Consider the following 17,745-nt stretch of genomic DNA (forward strand, 5'->3'; position numbering starts at 1 on the left):
ATCAACCAAATTAAAGACCACAGAGTTATGGGAGAAAAGTGAGTCATTTTAAAAAAGAAAAGGCAGAAACAGAGGCATTGCTAATACAACAAACTGGAATGTCCTGAAAAAGAAACCACCGGTGTACTAATAAGCAGACATCAAAAATTTAGGCCAAGGAACACAACATCAGTACATTGCGCTGTGAAGAAGAACCTAAAAACAACAGTCAGTGACATCACTAACAAGTCTACAGGGCAGGGGTGGAACAAGCTCTACTGAAGAAATGGGCCAAAGTGCAAAGAGAGAAAGGATATACTCATGATCCTAAATATACAAGCTCATCCTGTCAAGCATGTTGGAGATTTTGGTATATTGGCAATTTCCAGACATGCATTTCACCATAGAGGGGAAAGAAACAAACAACAACCAAAAGAAGTTACAGTAGAAGTCTGGATAAACATCATAATAAGATGAATACTGAAGTTTGGTGATGTCAGTTGGTTGCCTGCTTTGTGCAGTTAGTTTAAGCAAGGGATATGCAAATAAAATATTAAGTGTTATTTACTCTATCTGTACCTATATTTTTGCCACTTGAGCCTTGTTCTATTTTGTTAAACATATCTTGATGTAAATGTCAGGAAATTAAAGATTTAATTTTTGTGTTATATTTATCTTTCTCTCTCAAACCATAATGCCATCAAATAGCATGTGTTTTTCAATTCAGCATTTATTTTGAATGTAAAAATGAATTATTACACTCTAAAATATTTTCTGTTTTTTTTTTAAGCTATACTTATAGTTTGTTTAGCAAGAAATTCATACATTCAATATTATGTCACAGCTTTGCTTAAAGATGAATTTTTGGCCAGGTACAAAACCCAATAACTGACACTCATAAACTCTGATATGACTAAACTCAGCATTTTGACCTTTTCCATAACCTTAGACCTGTCCTGTCCAACTCCTTCACACAGATCTCCTTTAGTGGAAATCTACACTATTTACACAGATGTTTTTGTAACAAATATGAAACTGTAATAGTGTAGTGGAGAATATTTTGCATTACTCAGCAATTTGTCCAATTTCAGTCCTTTCTGGAAGAGGAGTTGAGACTGAGACTCACAAACGGACAGCAATTATTTATTAGTCTTCAGTTTGTACATCAATTTTAAGGTTGTGAGTAAAAAGTTACATAGAAATGAGACATTTAGCAAAGATACCTTATATATGCATATGGTAATATTTATGACATTCCTGTTTCCTTAAGTATACATGGAAGGTACATGTAAATTTCCAGATAACATGCTGTAGGTTTTAACAATATTTACTTTACTTTGATAATATGGAAAAAAAAAAACCTTAAGTAGAAGTTACAAGAATCAGCATGGTTAGAGTTTAAATATGTAGCATGAATGAAATACATATGGTAACATGTATATAAAGGCTAGTGGCTAGACCTGAAGCACTAAGGTTGTAGTCAGAATCTTGCTTCTACAAAGACTACAGCTCTATATTATGACATTTGGAAACCAGTAAGTCTTTATGTAATTCTTTATGATCTTATCATTAGATTAATTAAATTAAATCCAAAAATCCAAATTGTTAATTTTACAAAGTTCTGTTCTGGTTATACCAATTAAAAAAATGCAATACAAAGAGGCAAGGCAAAGATAGCACCGGAAGCAAGCTCTGTCAATCCGACTTGCATATTCATGCCTCTTCTCGGTCTTTTTATTTGTCGTCTTGATGTTCTCCACAAAGTTCACAATTTTCTGGATTGAAGTGTCCTTGGCAGTCACATCATCTGAAATTGTAGACACACCATTCAGGTTTATATCTGTGTAAAGAAAGTGAAAACAGTGAGTTCCTAAAGCATTTCTATGCATATACAGCACATGTAGTTTTACTTCATTTCATACATTTCAGCTGTTCATATTTTTGGACACATCGAGCTGCATAGGTTTCCTTTCTCCAGCTCAAATAATAATGGTGAACAACCAGGAAATATGTTTGTCATTTGATAGTATATACATGCTTTACAAAATGTTTATTAAGGTACAGTAATTATGAACTCTACACATTACAATAGTCAATGGTGCAGGTCTGAATTTAAATCCACTGTGGAAATAAATCCTATACGTCACATATGCATGACCACATATTTGTGATTATATAAGTAATATGTGGTCCTGTGAAACAAGCATTTCAACATGACCTGAAATTACAAAAGTGAACTTCTGTGCTTCTTGGTGAACATGTGAAAAATAATTATTTCTTTTATCTGAAAATAAAAGAAAAATGAAACCACAGGCCATACATAAGCAAATAAATAATTCATGTATTATATAAAAACATATGTGGAGATTAAAACACATGCACTACATGTGAAAAGTACTGGACACGGCACATATTGTAATTATTTACTCTGCATTCATACTCTACCCTTTTTTATCTCATCTTCACCACTGATGTTTATCTCATTTTTGCTACTGTCGTTGCATAATTTCTGTTTTTTTGAGCTCCTGCAGGACAAGATGGGGCCACAGTCTGCAAATCTTGAGATCAGCATGGATATCAGCAAGCTCATACCCAAAACAATCAAGCAGAAACAAAAGTGATAACCTGGTGAATAGAAATCAGATATTTAATTTGGCACGTTTCTCATTATTTCCTATTTGGTATATTATTGGTGTTTTATATACAGACTTTTCAGAAAGAATTCAGATCCTTTTACCTGCTGCACACTATATTGTATAGTAGATTTGATTTTCTGTATACAATGGCCATTTTACCTATCAATCAACAATTAATCGCCTATATTGTAAACATAGTGTAAACATGTTTTTAGATATTTTTGAAAATTAATTAAAATTCAAACAATGAAATCTATTCCCCAAAACTTTCGGACACTATTGAATATGTTATTGAAGTTCCTTTTGCAGCAATTACAGACAGACGTCTTGCCTGGATTTGGGCAATTCATCCCATTTTTCATGACAGGTCCTTTCAAGCTCCATCAAATTGGGTGGCAAGTATCTGTTAACCACCATCTTCAAGTCTCTCCACAGATGTTTGTTGGGGTTTAATTCTGGCTTTGGTTGGGCTACTTCAAAGAAGATCCTCTATTTGCTTGCATGCATTCAACTGGATTCTTTTCCTCAGTAATAACCCCTTTTTACTGGATGCCCAATTCAGCCAAATGGCCCAGGGTCAAGTTTTTTAGAAGCTCTTTCCATTTCAAGATTGTGACCTTGATCCTGGGAAAACTTAAATACTTAGAAATAGTTTTATGTATGCCTCTATTCCTTGCCACAATTTAATTGCATAGATCCACATACAGTTCCTTGGACTTCCTGGCATAGAAAATGTCTTGAAAATGCAGTTTAAATTGTGGGTCCTTATAGACTTTGGTGTGTGCCTTTCCAGACTGTGTCCAATCAATTCAAATTGCATAAGGTGAACTCCACTTGCATTCTAGACATGTTTCAATGATAATTAAAGTAAACTGGATGTACCAGAATACAATTTGGAGTGCCACAGCAAAAGCTCTGAATACCTTATGAATAAAAGAGTTTTTGATTTTTAATTCATGTTTGAAAGTCTCTAATAACATTAGAGCAAGTTTTCACTTGTTCATGAGTGATTACTGTAAGTGTAGACTGATGGGTGAAAATGCCAATTATATCCATTCAAAATCAAATCCCCAATCAGAAAGGGTCTGAATATTGTCTGAATATACTGTATTACATTTACTAGTCTAATAGTAATGCATTATTGGTGGTCAGGATGTTACTCACGGATGAGGGGGCTGCAGAGGCCAGTGTCAGGCAGGTTGTCAGTAAGTATGAACAGGGACATGGTAAAGCTGAGCACCAGAGTGATTTTGAAAGAGCTGCGTTTTCCACCTTCCAGAGGCAGAGCAAAACTCCCCATATCAGCTAACATGATGAGCACACTGGGGAGAACGAGCGTCACTATAGTGTTGAATGGGTTGGTGGACATAGTGACCTTAGAGGATAGTAGAAAGAGTCATTGTGAAGCTTTTTAAAAAGTCAGGATACGAGGACATCTAATTACATGACTAATAAATTAGGAATAATAACATGCAGCTCATTTTGGTATTGAAACTCACAGTATAATCATTTATGATGTCACAGTTTAGTTAGTTCTTAAAGAAAGAAATACTACCAAAGATTAAAAAACATTATTTAAAAAAAAGGCTAATCTGTTCTAAACATAGCATCCTAGAAGAGTACAAAGATAAATTCATAAACCGTTCTTTAAAATCATTGCAATCAAACTATGTAAATTTAAGTATTTAAGTACATAGAGATAGTTGCGGTCGTCGTGTTGCTTGTCCTGATGCAGCTCAACTGACATAGTAATCCATTCACCTCGACTCGCTCCCACTGGAGATACAGACCCATATATGAAATGTAGGCCACAACCTAATACAATATAAGTCAATACAAAGGTTAAATTCAGTTAGTAACACATCATTTAAAAGATAATAATAAAATACCCCATCAATGTATGATACACCTAAATTTCCCAAAATTATGTTATTTTATGTTAGATAAATTGAACTTTTGAACTTTAACATACTGTTTTCTGTCCATCCATTAAGTGCAACTGGACATGCATCTTTTACAAACGGGTAGGTAAAAAGGTTGATTCCGCACACCACGGTAGTGTACAACTGGATAGCATGTTGCACCGTGCCATCATACTTCACCAGTATATCAGTAGAGACAGGCTTCACATCTGTCTGGATTCTAGTCACAGCAACAGAAGTTAAAAACATGCTGATCATAAATAACACAAAATAATACAATGATTTCAAAGGCATAAAATCAGTCACAAGTAAAGAAAACCTCACTGCATTTAATCTTCTGGTTATACATTGATGTGATGAATTTACTTACACCTTAACTGTGAACCAGTGAATAATTAGATTATTTTACTTAGAAAAGTGATCATTTGCTCGCTCACTATTAATGCCTTACAGCAATATTTAATATTTCATTTAATAAGAATTAAATTTTATTCATATGAAATTAAATATAAAATAGATTCATATTCTATTCAATAAAATATAAAACCTTTCTTTTTTATGAATATGTGAACAAATATCTATATTTTAATGCAGAATATTTATCCAAGAACTCTTTTTCATACCTATATTATAAAATATTTTTGTACATATATTAGAATTACGCAAAGACTGAAAAAAGTAAACTCCGTCCAGGGTGTATCCTGCCTTGATGCCCGATGACGCCTGAGATCCCCGTGACCCAAGGTAGTTCGGATAAGCGGTAGAAGATGAATGAATGAATGAATGAATGAATGAATGAATGAATGAATGAATGAAAAAAAGTAAAAAAATTCAGCTTTAATCAAACTTACGCATTGTTTACAGTTAGATCAGGGGTCCAGATTTTGTCAACTGGCAGCATAATTTCTTTAAAATTGTACTCTGTTTCGTTCCATGCAAGGTCTGGGTCTTTCCATTCCTATAAAAGCCAGAAAAAATGTGTTCTGTTCAATCATTAGCCATATATAATCATGGGTTCAGATTTGTATTATGAGAAAAAGAATCCTTACCATGTCAATTCTAATGCGACTCGAGAAGCGCAGGGCTTTGGTATCCTAAAGAAAAGCCAAAATGCTTATGATGATTTGATCGTTTTAGTACAGTTTGGCTTCCTGTGTTCACCAGTTAATCATCAATAATGCTTAGAAGGAGCTAAAAATAACTGTTTTTTGTAAATGTTTTTGGATACTTAACCACAGACAGGGTCTCATATTGAATGGATGTGAGATTCACTGTAACAGTACATTCCGGAGGCATCGGAGGACTGAAAAGCTCCAGTGCAACCAGCTGGTTAGCCAGACATCGACGTGTGATACAAGTTGCCAAAGATCCATCCATTAAGTTGGAGAACACTAGGAGAACAGCAGAGGTAGTGCAAATATTCATACACTGTTTGTGTCATGCAGAAAAGTTAGTACTGTTAGTTAAGTACTTAAAAATGTATAAATTTAACATTTCACAACATAGTACAAAATCTATATTTTCCCAACACACCTCAGCCACTCTTTAATTGATCTCTGCATCCAAACATTAATTTCTTACCAAGTAAATAATAAACGATGCTTAAACATTTCAGGATTCTCTTGGCTGACACCATGTTTCACTGTTCTACAAACATAACACAAAGAAATCATGTTCCTAGGATGTTTCTTTCAAAATCTATTTGCTTTTATTTCTATTCGAACAGCATCAGTACATTTAATAACAAAAAATGAGTCCAATTCTACCTTAACACTCCAGCATGGATCCAGTTCTTCTCAGTGCACTGAGGAGGGGATGTCAGATGTCTTTTAATAAGCACCACTATTTACTTCAGTTAAATCGTTACGTGATGTGTTCTGGACAAAATACACCTCCCATATTTAAAGCATCTATGCTGTAAACATGATCCACATTGTGCATTTTGACTTTCTTGTCTATTGCTGTTTAATCCACGTTAGCATTCATGTGATGTTTGAACATGAGCATATAATAGCACATCTTTAATTACCTCTGTTTGCCTCCCTGTATGGCTGGAGTTCAATAGAAAGAACAAAAGCAGATGAATCTGATCTCAAAAAAATAGTTTTGGGTTCTATTTCATTAAAAAGTATAATAGAAAACAGCCTATAGTTCTCTTGTTAGATGGTGAGTCACTGAAAATGGGATATTAGGGATTTAGTGGCATATAATGGAGGTTCTGAATGAATTTTAAGAAATAATCTGGTAACGGAGATTATTTAAAAGATGTAGTCAGAGCTTTAGCAATCTCAGATCCAAAACCATTCTTACAGTAAGTGTAAATGGCATTTGTCATATTTGGTCACAGTGGTTTGATTATACAGTTGGCTATAATTTATAGATTGATGTAATGAACCAGACTCAATTAAATGCTTAGGATCCATGTGCAAAAGGTTTATTTACAAAATCCAAACACAAGCAACGTCCAAATCTCAAATCTAAATAAATCTAGATATATGTATAGGTAGGTAGATATATGTAGAGGTACTGTATATTTAGATTAATGTAAATATTTAGTTCACAGAGTAAAGAGAAAAAAGTATAAATAGACAAATATGAGGCAATATCCATAGTCAGTAAGCAAAGTGAGGGTTGACATACAGAATCATCATAATAAGTACCAAGTAGGAGTGGTTTGTATTGCAGTGTTACAATTATTCATTTATTAATTGGTTCATTGGATCTTTCATTCATCTTCAGCAACCACATTATCCTGCTACTAACAGTATTAGTCATTAGCATATGAGAAATCTTGTTTGAATGAATTCTATGAATTATTAGCATTTCAGCCATTGTTTTTTAAGGTTTAACATATGAACAACATCTAGGAATAAATGTAGAAATGTAATTATTCAAATATAAGCAAAATCAGTGACCATTCTGGTAGTTCATATTGGCTTCCAGATTATTCAGACAATTTGAATGTTGTACTAGAACCACCATAATTAATTATGTATGGAATAAGGAAGTGATAAGGGTGGATAAGGACATTTACCCCTCTACTCCAGATCTATTCGTAGATATACACTGAGAATGCATAGATGATATTTTAAAAGACAGAAAACTACTGTTACCAGAAATCCAAGTTGTTAACATTACAAGAATCAGTTTTGGTAAAAGCAATCACACATAAACTGTAAATAACATCAAGGCTCACATATGCCCAAAAACAGATATTGTCCAACTTGGTTGCCAGCATTTGCTTTTTCTTCATCTCACTTTCCTTTTTATCCATCTTCTCCACAAAATTCACAATCTTCCTGAGATAATGGCCATCTGCAGTCATGTCAAGAAACTGCATTCCTGTTTGATCTGTTCAGAGAGAGAGAGAGAGAGAGAGAGAGAGAGAGAGAGAGAGAGAGAGATTGAGATTATTGTGAAATATACTGTGCCTCTTTATGACAATCACTGTCCAAAAGCATAAGAAGTCAAACTTGAACAATTTATGAATGAATTTTTAGTTTGCATTTTGCACATTGTACAAGTGAAAAGAAAACATGCAACAGATGTGAGTGTGTGTGGTGGTGTGTGTGTGTGTGTGCGTGTGTGGTGGGGGGTTACTCAGGGGGGTATAAAAATTTTAAAACCTTATTGTAACTTATTACAAAATGTTACAGTTACTTCATAGACTAATATGTATACACGCAGGAACACATTCACTGACAGACAGCCAGGCAGTGTTATGTCATTTATGATTATTTTCCAAGTGTTTTGAGTTTGTAATCATGTTATATTATTTACAAAGAGTAAGTAATTTTGGTATACAGAAAAGCCGGACTTGTCTCCTTCTACTTTTGTCTTTTCCCGTTAGGGGTCGCCACAGCAAATCATCTGTTTCCACCTAACTCTATCCTCTGCATCCTCTACTCGCACCAATTACCTTCATATCCTCTTTCAACACCATCCATATATCCGTAACATCCATATAACTCATCTTTGGCCTATCAATACAACCATCTCCCTCCTCTGTACATGTCCAAACCATCTCAATGTATCCCCTCTGTCCTTCTCCCCAAAACAGCCAATCTGAGCTGTCCCTCTGATGAGCTCGTTCCTAATCCTGTCCCTCCTCGTCACTCCTAAAGAGAACCTTCTCATCCTCGTCTCTGCTACCTCCAGCTCTGCCTCATGTCTTTTTCTTACTGCTACAGTCTCTAACCCATACAGCATAACTGCTCTGTCTTGTACACCTTTCCTTTGAAACACTCCTGACACTTTTCTCCACGCACTCCAACCCGCCTGCACTCACTTCTTCACAACTTTTCCACACTCCCCATCACACTGGAGGGACAACCCCAACTTTTTAAACTCCTGCACCTTCTTGACCTCAGCCCCCTGTAACCTGACTGTTCTACTTCCCTCCCTCTCATTCATACACATGTATACTGTCTTACTACGAATGATTTTCATTCCTCTTCTTTCCAGAGCAGACCTCCACCTTTCCAGGTGTTCCACCACCTGCTCCCTACTCTCACTAAAGATCACAATGTCACCTGCAAACATCATTGTCTGTCAGCCTATTCATCACCATAGCAAACAATAAGGGACTCAAAGCCGATCCTTGATGTAGCCCCACCTCCATCTTGAACTCCTCTGTCTGTCCTACAGCACATTTCACTGCTTTCATACTCATCTCATACAGTACATATCCTGAACTACTCTGACGTACTTCTCAGCCACTCTTTAAAACATCATCATACAGGACCATAGCTCCTCTCTTGGCACCCTGTCATACACTTTCTCTAAATCCACAAAGATGCAGTGCAGCTCCTTCTGACCATCTCTGTACTTCTACATTAACATTCTCAGAGCAAAAATTGCATCAGTCGTTCTCTTTCTGGGCATAAAACTATACTGCTGCTCACAAATATCCACTCCTTTCTTAGCCTAGCTTCCACTACCTTTTCCCATAGCTTCATTGTGTGGCTTATAAACTTTATAACTCTGTACATGTCACTTAATTTACTCTGTCTATTTAATTCTAGCTTCTCCTCAATGGCATTTTGGTGAAGTTAAAAAAAGTGACAAAATGTCATCCAACTCTTCCACATTTCACATTGCACTCACTACTGTATCTCATGTGCACCTTCTCAGTCGGTAGTGATGGCTAGTTGAATAGACTAGACCCAAGATACAAACAAAAATCTACAGAGTGTTTCACTATCACTGAAAGGGTGTGTTGACCCTACAGTCTGGACTAAAAAGAAATCAGCCCCAGCCTCTAATTCACATATAAACTGATAACTGTGGTCAAAAAAACAAATGCAAGAATACACTAAAACTCCAGAACTCGATCAAAACTTGGTGAGGCCCAAAGGAGGAGTGAGGAACACGGCAAGGTCCAAGGGGGGAGCGAGGAAGACAGCAAAGAAATGTGGCTAAAGTCCTCAGCCAAGAAAGGCTGCAAGAGTGACATCCTCAGCTGAGTAAGGGACAGAGCAAAATTTTCAGCCAAGGGTGGAGAGTGGTCCTCAGATGAACAAGGGGTGGAGAGAGGTCCTCAGACAAGCCACGGGTGGAAAGAGGTCCTCAGATGAACATGGGGTGGAGCGACATCTTCAGACAAGCAAATGGGGCAGAGCAACTACTTCAGCGAGGAGGAATGCAGGTGAAATCCTACACAAGGCAGGGGGGCAGAGCCACATCCTCCATGGAACAGGAAAGTGGAGCACCATGAGGTGGAGTGGCATCCCCCACAGAGCCGGAAATGGGGCAGAGCAGGGATGTGGAGTGAAGGTCAATGATTGGGTAAGTATAGTTCTTATTCAGGTGACCTAAGTGACTTGAGACTGGGAATCCTCTGAGTTGAAAGCTACCCTCAAGCTTGGCAGTGAGCTGGTCCACACAAAAGAGCTTAAAACAAGTAGCTAACTGACTGAGACACTAATTACTAAACCAACAACAGGTGCACAACTGAACAGGGTATATGAAACACACAACCAAAGAAGAGTTACTCAAATTCTGCAGCCCTGTTTACACCGAACAAAATTAGCAACGTGCCAATGTTTTATCAGCGAAATACTGCACCTGCATAGAAATGGAGCCCAAAATCTGGAACTTATCAGAACTGCACAATTGTTATACTTATTTAGAGAATATGAGAACTATTACATAATTCAACTTCATTTTATGATATCTATTAAATTGGATTATTGAGGAGTGGTTACGATCTATCTGGTGAGCTGAAAATGTTAATGTTGTGGGTCAATTTAATTTGACTTTGTACTTAATGGTATAAAGGGTAAGTACAGAGTATAAGCACTTGGTGAAATCCCAACTAGATAGTCTATACATCATTGCCATATGTGTGATAAACCTGCCTGGTTTACTCAGCTTTGGAAGTTTGCAACACAGAATATTGCCCTCTGTTGCCACCTTTGTGAACACCATGGATATCAGCATACTCAGCACCAGAACGAACATGCAGAAGCAGAAGTGATAACCTGGAAAATGGGAATTAGAATTATAAAATGCACAGTTATGTATCTAGGAATTCTGGTGGACTATATTCAAAGTCCTTTACATAAATAATGAAATAAATTCAGCAAAAGTTTTGATGTTAGGTAGCCATGAATACATCATTTCAGTGCCGCAGTACTTTTCTTGGAGACATACTCACGTATCAGAGGGCTGCATGTTCCAGTGTTAGGGAGGTAGTCAGTGAGAATGAGAAGGAACATGGTAAAGCTGAGCACCAGTGTGATCTTGAAGGAGCTGCGTTTTCCCCCATCCAGCGGCAAAGCAAAACTCACCAGATCAGCGATCATGATTAGTGCACTGGGCAGGACCAGTGAGACCATTGCTTTAAATGGATTGCTGGATATAGTGACCTTTACAATTTGGAGTATGAAGAAGAAGAAAAAACATTCGGCATTAAATAACTTTATGTATTATAGAAGAATATGTGTTTACTTGACATGTGGGTCACATGTTAATTATCAAACTTTCTCTCCAGATGTTCAGCATGGTGATATGTCAGGACACTGTCTTTCAGTGAGACGTTTTACCTCTTTTGGGATAACCTTATGCAGAATTTTAATGGTTGAAGATAACACCTTCAAACTTTAGATCCTTTACAGAAAATGGGTATAATGCCATCATATTCTTTAAAGATCTAAACAATAAACTAAAAATTCTTAAAGCCCTGAGAGTCTACTTACATATGAAACATTAAGCACCACTATGGAGTGTGACATATGAAAAAAAAATTAAATGCTGAACATGGGAACCCCAAAACAGGAGCTTTTATTGATATGCTATGTGCTATTTGTGCAGGAGTGTCAGAATAAATAAATGATTTACATAGATATAGTTGTGGTTCTTTGCCTCGGTGTCATTTTGGAGGTTCACTGACAGAGTGGTCCATTCAGTTCCATCACCAATCTGTGCAGATAGTGAGCCGTACTGGATTTGCAGCCCACAAGCTGAACCACACAAATATGATTGCATTAGTATTAAAAATTTATTTTTGTAATTCATTAATAAAAAAAAAAATGATAACGCAATAAAGATCACAGTTTTCATTTTGTCTGGACATGTTTATGGAATAAGTGCGAATGTTCGTACTTTTCTACGTATTTCATTGATGGAAGTGTAAAGAAAACCTATGCAGCTGCCATTTTACAGCAAATGTTTGATGAATTATTGTGTTTTATGAAAATAAGTCATTACTGGCATGTGCAAAACACCATTCAAGCTGTAAAGTCTCAGAAATTACTGAAGAAGTCTTTAGGCCTTTGTTGACTCATTAGGACTCATTACCAGGGACCAGATTTCACATTAGGAATTGTCATCAGAGAATAATCATTCCTCGGACTCTTCAAACCATGTCCTAACACTCACTAAGTGTTCCCCTAAGCAGTAGAGTCAGGAATCTTCCCCTTGTGTCCCAGATTCATGCCTTTTCTCCACCCATTTCTCCATCGTGGGTTGTATTCAAACCTTGAGTTTCCCTGCTCTTTGCAAAAATACCGTTCAGTGTTATACCATGTCTTTAATGAGCTGTTTGTCTTGTGTTATTCTGGTTCTAATCTCGTTCTGTTCCTCATTCACTTATTTTGATTACTGTTTGCTAACTGTTTGACACCTGACTGTGCACCTTTCCGGAGTTTGATTCAAGTTTGAATTTGTCTGCCTGCTGAGTAAATAAAATGCTTTTCACTGCAGTTGCCTCCAATCCAACCTCCCTTTACATGACAAGCTGACTAAAGATCAGAACATGGATCTAACTGATGCCTGAATGCTGGACAGAAAATCAAACCAAATCTCCAAATGAGAGCAAGGATATGTGATTTAGCCGACAGAGCATTTGGTTGATCCGCATGGAAGACACATCACTAACCATAACCTAAGCAAGAGGCATTTTAAAAGCAAACGATGCAGACTAATGAAGTAACAATAAATCTCTTTCACCACAGTCACCAAGTATGTTTGGACCAAAAAGGGAGCAACTTTTGATGAAAAGTACATCTCACCAACTTTTATGTACTGTATAGGGGTGTATCTGTCAGCAGATCATAATCATTCTTAATCTGTAGGTAGAGCTTAAACATGGCCCAAGAATAACTCAGAACTAGAAATGTCCACAGAGGAGGAGGGAGTGAATATTCTTTAAAAAAAAAAAATGAACAGAAAAATGATATAAAATAAATATAAAAACTAGCATGCTGTGATATCTGCCTAAAGGGTTGCTACTAAGTACTGGTTTAGTACTTTTGCACAATAGTTTTAGTTCAAATATTTCTTTTTTACTTTCTTTTTAAAAATCAACAAAATGTGTAATGCCCAAATAAAATGTAAAGTGCGGTGCCCAAATACAACACTATGTGATTTGGTAAAAACCTTTGGGGTCAGGCAATGATTGTCATGCTGGAACTTATTTGGGCCCCTTAGTTCAAGTGAAGGAAAATCTTAATGTTATAGCATCCAAAAGCATCTATATATCTATACCTATATATTTTAGAGTTTTGCTTATTTGAGTTATCTTAGCCTTCCTGTCTGATTGGACCTTCCTGTCTTGTCAGTCTCTCTCAACTCTTATTTTGGCTTTACAGAACTGCTGAGCTATGGATTTTATAAATCCCAGCAGTTTTGTAAGTACTCAAGTTTTATCTCCATCTGCATGATTTTATGTTCTGTTCTGCACTGCAGCCTTAACGATTGTCTGCTCATTTAGTGTAAATTGCAGTCTTATAAATCTTACAGCTTTGGCTCCATCCATTGATAGCCACAGGACAAGAGCCTTCAGCAAAAGGATAGGTGAGGAGGTTGATTCTGCACAATATTGTGGTATACATGACAATGGCGTAGTTCACAGTGCCATCGCGTTTCACCACTATATCTTCAGTAGCAGGTTTTATGTTCAAATATATTCTAGAACACAGAGGTAGAAAGAGATTGCTTGCTATCACTTGTGGTATAATAATATTTAACATGTCACACAACACTGATTACATTAACAAGACAACAGCTTACAAGATATCAAGCAACATTTACTGAGTGTTAGGAATAACTAATTACCGATTACTACTAATTCATTTGGATGAAGAGCATTTGTCAAATGAATGAAATTGTAATTGTAAAGTAATATTTAAGCTAGAAAAATAGTGCTCAGATCTGACTTACGCATTCTCCACAATGAGATCAGGAGTCCATATTTTCCTCACAGGCAACATGATTTCATTAAATGTGTAATTTGTATCTGACCATTTAAGGTCTGGGTCAGTCCACTCCTAATATAAAGACAAAAATACTGAGATTATTCGTTCTGACAACCAAATGGTCTCACACATTCTTTCATGCCTCAAAGTCTAATAAAGTCTTTTTATTTATGTTCTTCCTACTTAAATCAACACAATTTATCCTTTTAATTTTGTTGGACATTTGTCACAAGACCTCCAACACAATTCTTCACTTTGTAGTACTATGAGTATATACAGAGTCATATTGACTCCACAGTTTTGTGCTCTCTAGTTTCTATTTTAGCTTCTAATTAGATAACAAAATACATTATTGTTGGTATAAATGGAGGCATTGGCTACGAGTTATACATATTCGTAACATGATGAGTACTTTGTTCCTACTTCTCACTAGGAACAATTCAACATAACTTGATTCTGGTTGCTTCTGGTTCATTGCCTGTACAAAAATAGCTTGTGGTTAAAAAGCCAACGTCTTAGTTTTTGTACCTGTATCTGGGGGAAGGCTGAGCAACAGAGTAACTGATTTAAAATGCTATTGCAGTACAAGAAATTAGTCTACAAAGTAGATCTCTTTTGCTATCCATGCTATTACAGCAGGGAAAGGCTTAAATTGTTAGTCCTATGTGTTTAAGTTCAAAAGCTGGTGAGTGGCACAACACTGTGGACTGATCCTGTCATCTAGTGGCCAGAACTACAAACTGACATCAGAAGGTCCAGACTCATCCATAGGAGCTTTTGGCCAAAGAGAGTGTCTGACATGTAAAGCACCCAATCACAGTTTGTTATGTTCAGTGTCATGTTTAGAGGTGTGAAAATGTAAAGTCGATGTCCCTAGAAATACATTGTGCATGTACCATGAACTTCACATAATTTGGAAAGAAATTTGTTTTTTTGAAAAAAACAAACGGCTTTGTTTCTATGCGGAAAGTTAAAAAACACAACACACACATCTCCCAGAAATCCTTTAGAATCCAACTTAAAAACTAAAAAAATCTTCCAAAAAACTAAGATTTTGTGTGCCATATGCATCAGAATTTCAGCCAACGCTTCATGGGCTGGAGTCTGACATCTAAGGCTGTTAAACCCGTTGCTGTCCTTAATGGATTTCATAAGTCCATCTGACCTTGCTAATAGTGTGCCATGGGCAAAGACAACGAAACGAACAATAAGTGTCAATGAAACGAACAGATTTATCTGAAAGCCATAATCAAAAGGTGGAAATCCACCCGACAGCATGTTGCAAACCAGGAACCTGAAACTCTGAGGTGACAAAGCTGCCCACTGCATCATTTAGAAGAAAAAATCTATTTTGTGTCGAATTTAATCTATTTAGAAACATGTCTATACAGTTGGCTAACAAATTTGCTCTATTTTAAAAACTGTTGTGTTTTCACACATTCCATTTACATACTAACACAGTCATATTCCCAACACGGAGAATTAACTGTTGATAGTTCAAGACTCTCATTCTTCACTCTTAGAACTCATAGTGAACTCAAACCACTTTTCTTTCCACTGCATTAAGCTCTCACTTTAAATGCACTGGTCAAATTAAATACACTTTAACGGTGTCAAACGTAAGAGATAAAAAAATTCACTCACCATGTTAATTTTAAAGCGGCTAGAGAACTGCATAGTCTGGGTGTTCTTCAAAGAAAAGAAAAGGGAAAATAATATTTTCGAGATTTGATTATCTTTCTCATATCTATACTCTGTGTATTTTACACCATGTAGTACTTAAAACACAAAAAAAAATCTGTTACATTGTGAATGAAATAAACAGAATGTTTAGTTACTTACAACAGACAGCATCTTGTATTGGATAGAGGTGAGGTTTACATCAATAACACACCCCGGAGACTGTGGTGCACTGTATAGGCTTTTGTTAATGAGGTCGTTAGCTAGGCATCGACGTGACAGACAAGCAGTCGTATGTCCTATGAAGACTAAATAACAACTGAGTTATAAATAATAACAAACTGAATTATAATTATAAAGTTCTACAAACAAATCTAAAAACAATATTCTATCGAATACACAGAAGTTTACATATTGACAGCAAAAAAACAAAGTTCTTACCAAAGAGGAAAGATATAGTAATGAAGAACTTTGGGATTTTCTGTGTAGGTGACATTCTCACCTTTGATTCAAACCCCAAACAAATATTCACTACTGTTGAGAAGGAGAAAGCTAATTTCCTTTCTAATACACAAATAAGAAAATTAAATCATACCCAAATATTCAAACTCTATAATTTCATTGCTGTGTGTAAAAGACCTACTTCTTCCCTAGTGCTCGTCCAGCTGAAGCTCATCTCTACCTATATAGCAAACAATGAGATAGCTTTTTTAAAGGAACTACTACCTACATTGACGTATCAGTTCTTGAAATATCATGAGCAACACGACACAAAGCTATCTGAAGAGATTCTATAGTTCACTATAAACATAATGTTCCCATAAAAGCCTTGTAATATGACCAGTTATGAGAATTAAGCCAAAGAGGTCCATTTATCTGCAAGTTGTATAGATTGGACCTGTTTACACAACGTACAATGAACAGTATTTCTGAATTCTCTGACAGGGCTTTTGAGTCTAGATAGGATTGCTAATGGATGGGTAAATAAAGTCAATAAGTCCATAAGTATTCGGACAGTGATCTCATTTAAAAAAAAAATAATCTGTACACCACAGCAGTGGATTTGAAATAAAGCTTTCAAGACTGTATACATCAAGAGTGTACACTTTCAGCTTTAATTCAAGGGGTTTAGGTGATGGTTTAGGAATTTTTTTTAGGAAACTTTTTTATATAATCCCTCCATTTACACAGGCTCAAACGTAATTGGACAAACTAACGTAATCTTAAAAATATGATTGATTGATATGATTGAACACACTCAGTTGGGCTGAAGTCAGATGACTGACTCAGCCATTTAAGAACATTCCATTTTTACCTTAAAAAGCTCTTGAATTGCTTTCATGGTACATTTTGAATCATTATCCATCTGCATTGTGAAGCACCATCCTGTCGGTTTTGCAGCATATGATTCAGACTGATTCTGAGTAGAAAGTATATTTCTATACACTTCAGAATTCAACCTGCTACTTCTATCAGCAGTCACATCATTAATAAAAAGCAGTGAGCCAGTTGCACTGGCAGACATATGACCATGACATAACACTGCCTCCACCAAGTTTGACAGATGATGTGATTCTCATTGGATCATTAGCCCTTTCTTTTCTTCTCCATTAAAACATTCTCCATTCTTCTATATGTTCATTTATTTCTTTCTGTACTTGATTGTTAGCAGAGGTTACATCTTGAGTTATTCATTCATTTATTCCTTCATTTTCTACCGCTTATCCGAACTACCTCGGGTCACGGGGAGCCTGTGCTTATCTCAGGCGTCATCGGGCATCAAGGCAGGATACACCCTGGACGGAGTGCCAACCCATCACAGGGCACACA

The 17,745-nt window shown here is 36.3% G+C and overlaps 2 protein-coding genes across 3 annotated transcripts; both read right to left on the minus strand.

The window, feature by feature from the left end:
* Positions 1–1,372: 1,372 nt before the first annotated feature.
* LOC132861322 (5-hydroxytryptamine receptor 3A-like) lies at positions 1,373–6,390 on the minus strand. 2 transcript variants are annotated; one of them, XM_060892793.1, is made up of 10 exons: positions 6,304–6,390; positions 6,119–6,184; positions 5,771–5,928; positions 5,587–5,631; positions 5,389–5,495; positions 4,588–4,757; positions 4,309–4,430; positions 3,780–3,990; positions 2,425–2,604; positions 1,373–1,786 (listed from the first exon to the last, which is right to left on the minus strand). In XM_060892793.1, exons 2-10 carry the CDS (start codon positions 6,171–6,173, stop codon positions 1,563–1,565), a joined length of 1,272 nt encoding a protein of 423 aa, XP_060748776.1. In that variant the 5' UTR covers positions 6,174–6,184; positions 6,304–6,390; the 3' UTR covers positions 1,373–1,562. The 2 variants fall into 2 exon arrangements, with proteins under 2 accessions (XP_060748776.1, XP_060748775.1); XM_060892792.1 differs by having other exon boundaries at positions 1,373–1,819.
* A 3,802-nt stretch (positions 6,391–10,192) lies between these two features.
* LOC132861535 (5-hydroxytryptamine receptor 3A-like) lies at positions 10,193–16,473 on the minus strand. Its single transcript, XM_060893102.1, has 10 exons — positions 16,357–16,473; positions 16,078–16,223; positions 15,880–15,924; positions 14,201–14,307; positions 13,779–13,948; positions 11,879–12,000; positions 11,196–11,406; positions 10,893–11,019; positions 10,604–10,643; positions 10,193–10,411 (listed from the first exon to the last, which is right to left on the minus strand). Exons 1-10 carry the CDS (start codon positions 16,409–16,411, stop codon positions 10,193–10,195), a joined length of 1,242 nt encoding a protein of 413 aa, XP_060749085.1. The 5' UTR covers positions 16,412–16,473.
* Positions 16,474–17,745: the final 1,272 nt, after the last annotated feature.

Source organism: Tachysurus vachellii, chromosome 18, assembly GCF_030014155.1.
Source record: "Tachysurus vachellii isolate PV-2020 chromosome 18, HZAU_Pvac_v1, whole genome shotgun sequence".
NCBI lineage: Eukaryota > Metazoa > Chordata > Actinopteri > Siluriformes > Bagridae > Tachysurus > Tachysurus vachellii.

Excerpts from the sequence above, each read along its gene's own strand:
- LOC132861322 (XM_060892792.1), bottom strand. The coding sequence starts at position 6,173 with ATGGTGTCAGCCAAGAGAATCCTGAAATGTTTAAGCATCGTTTATTAT. Across the intron at positions 5,496-5,586 it reads GTCGCATTAGAATTGACATG|GAATGGAAAGACCCAGACCT; the intron begins GTAAGGATTCTT and ends TGGCTTTTATAG. Across the intron at positions 3,991-4,308 it reads ACGACCGCAACTATCTCTAT|GTCACTATGTCCACCAACCC; the intron begins GTACTTAAATAC and ends CTATCCTCTAAG.
- LOC132861535 (XM_060893102.1), bottom strand. The coding sequence starts at position 16,411 with ATGTCACCTACACAGAAAATCCCAAAGTTCTTCATTACTATATCTTTC. Across the intron at positions 16,224-16,356 it reads TACTATATCTTTCCTCTTTG|TCTTCATAGGACATACGACT; the intron begins GTAAGAACTTTG and ends GTTGTTATTTAG. Across the intron at positions 11,020-11,195 it reads AACATGCAGCCCTCTGATAC|GTTATCACTTCTGCTTCTGC; the intron begins GTGAGTATGTCT and ends CCCATTTTCCAG.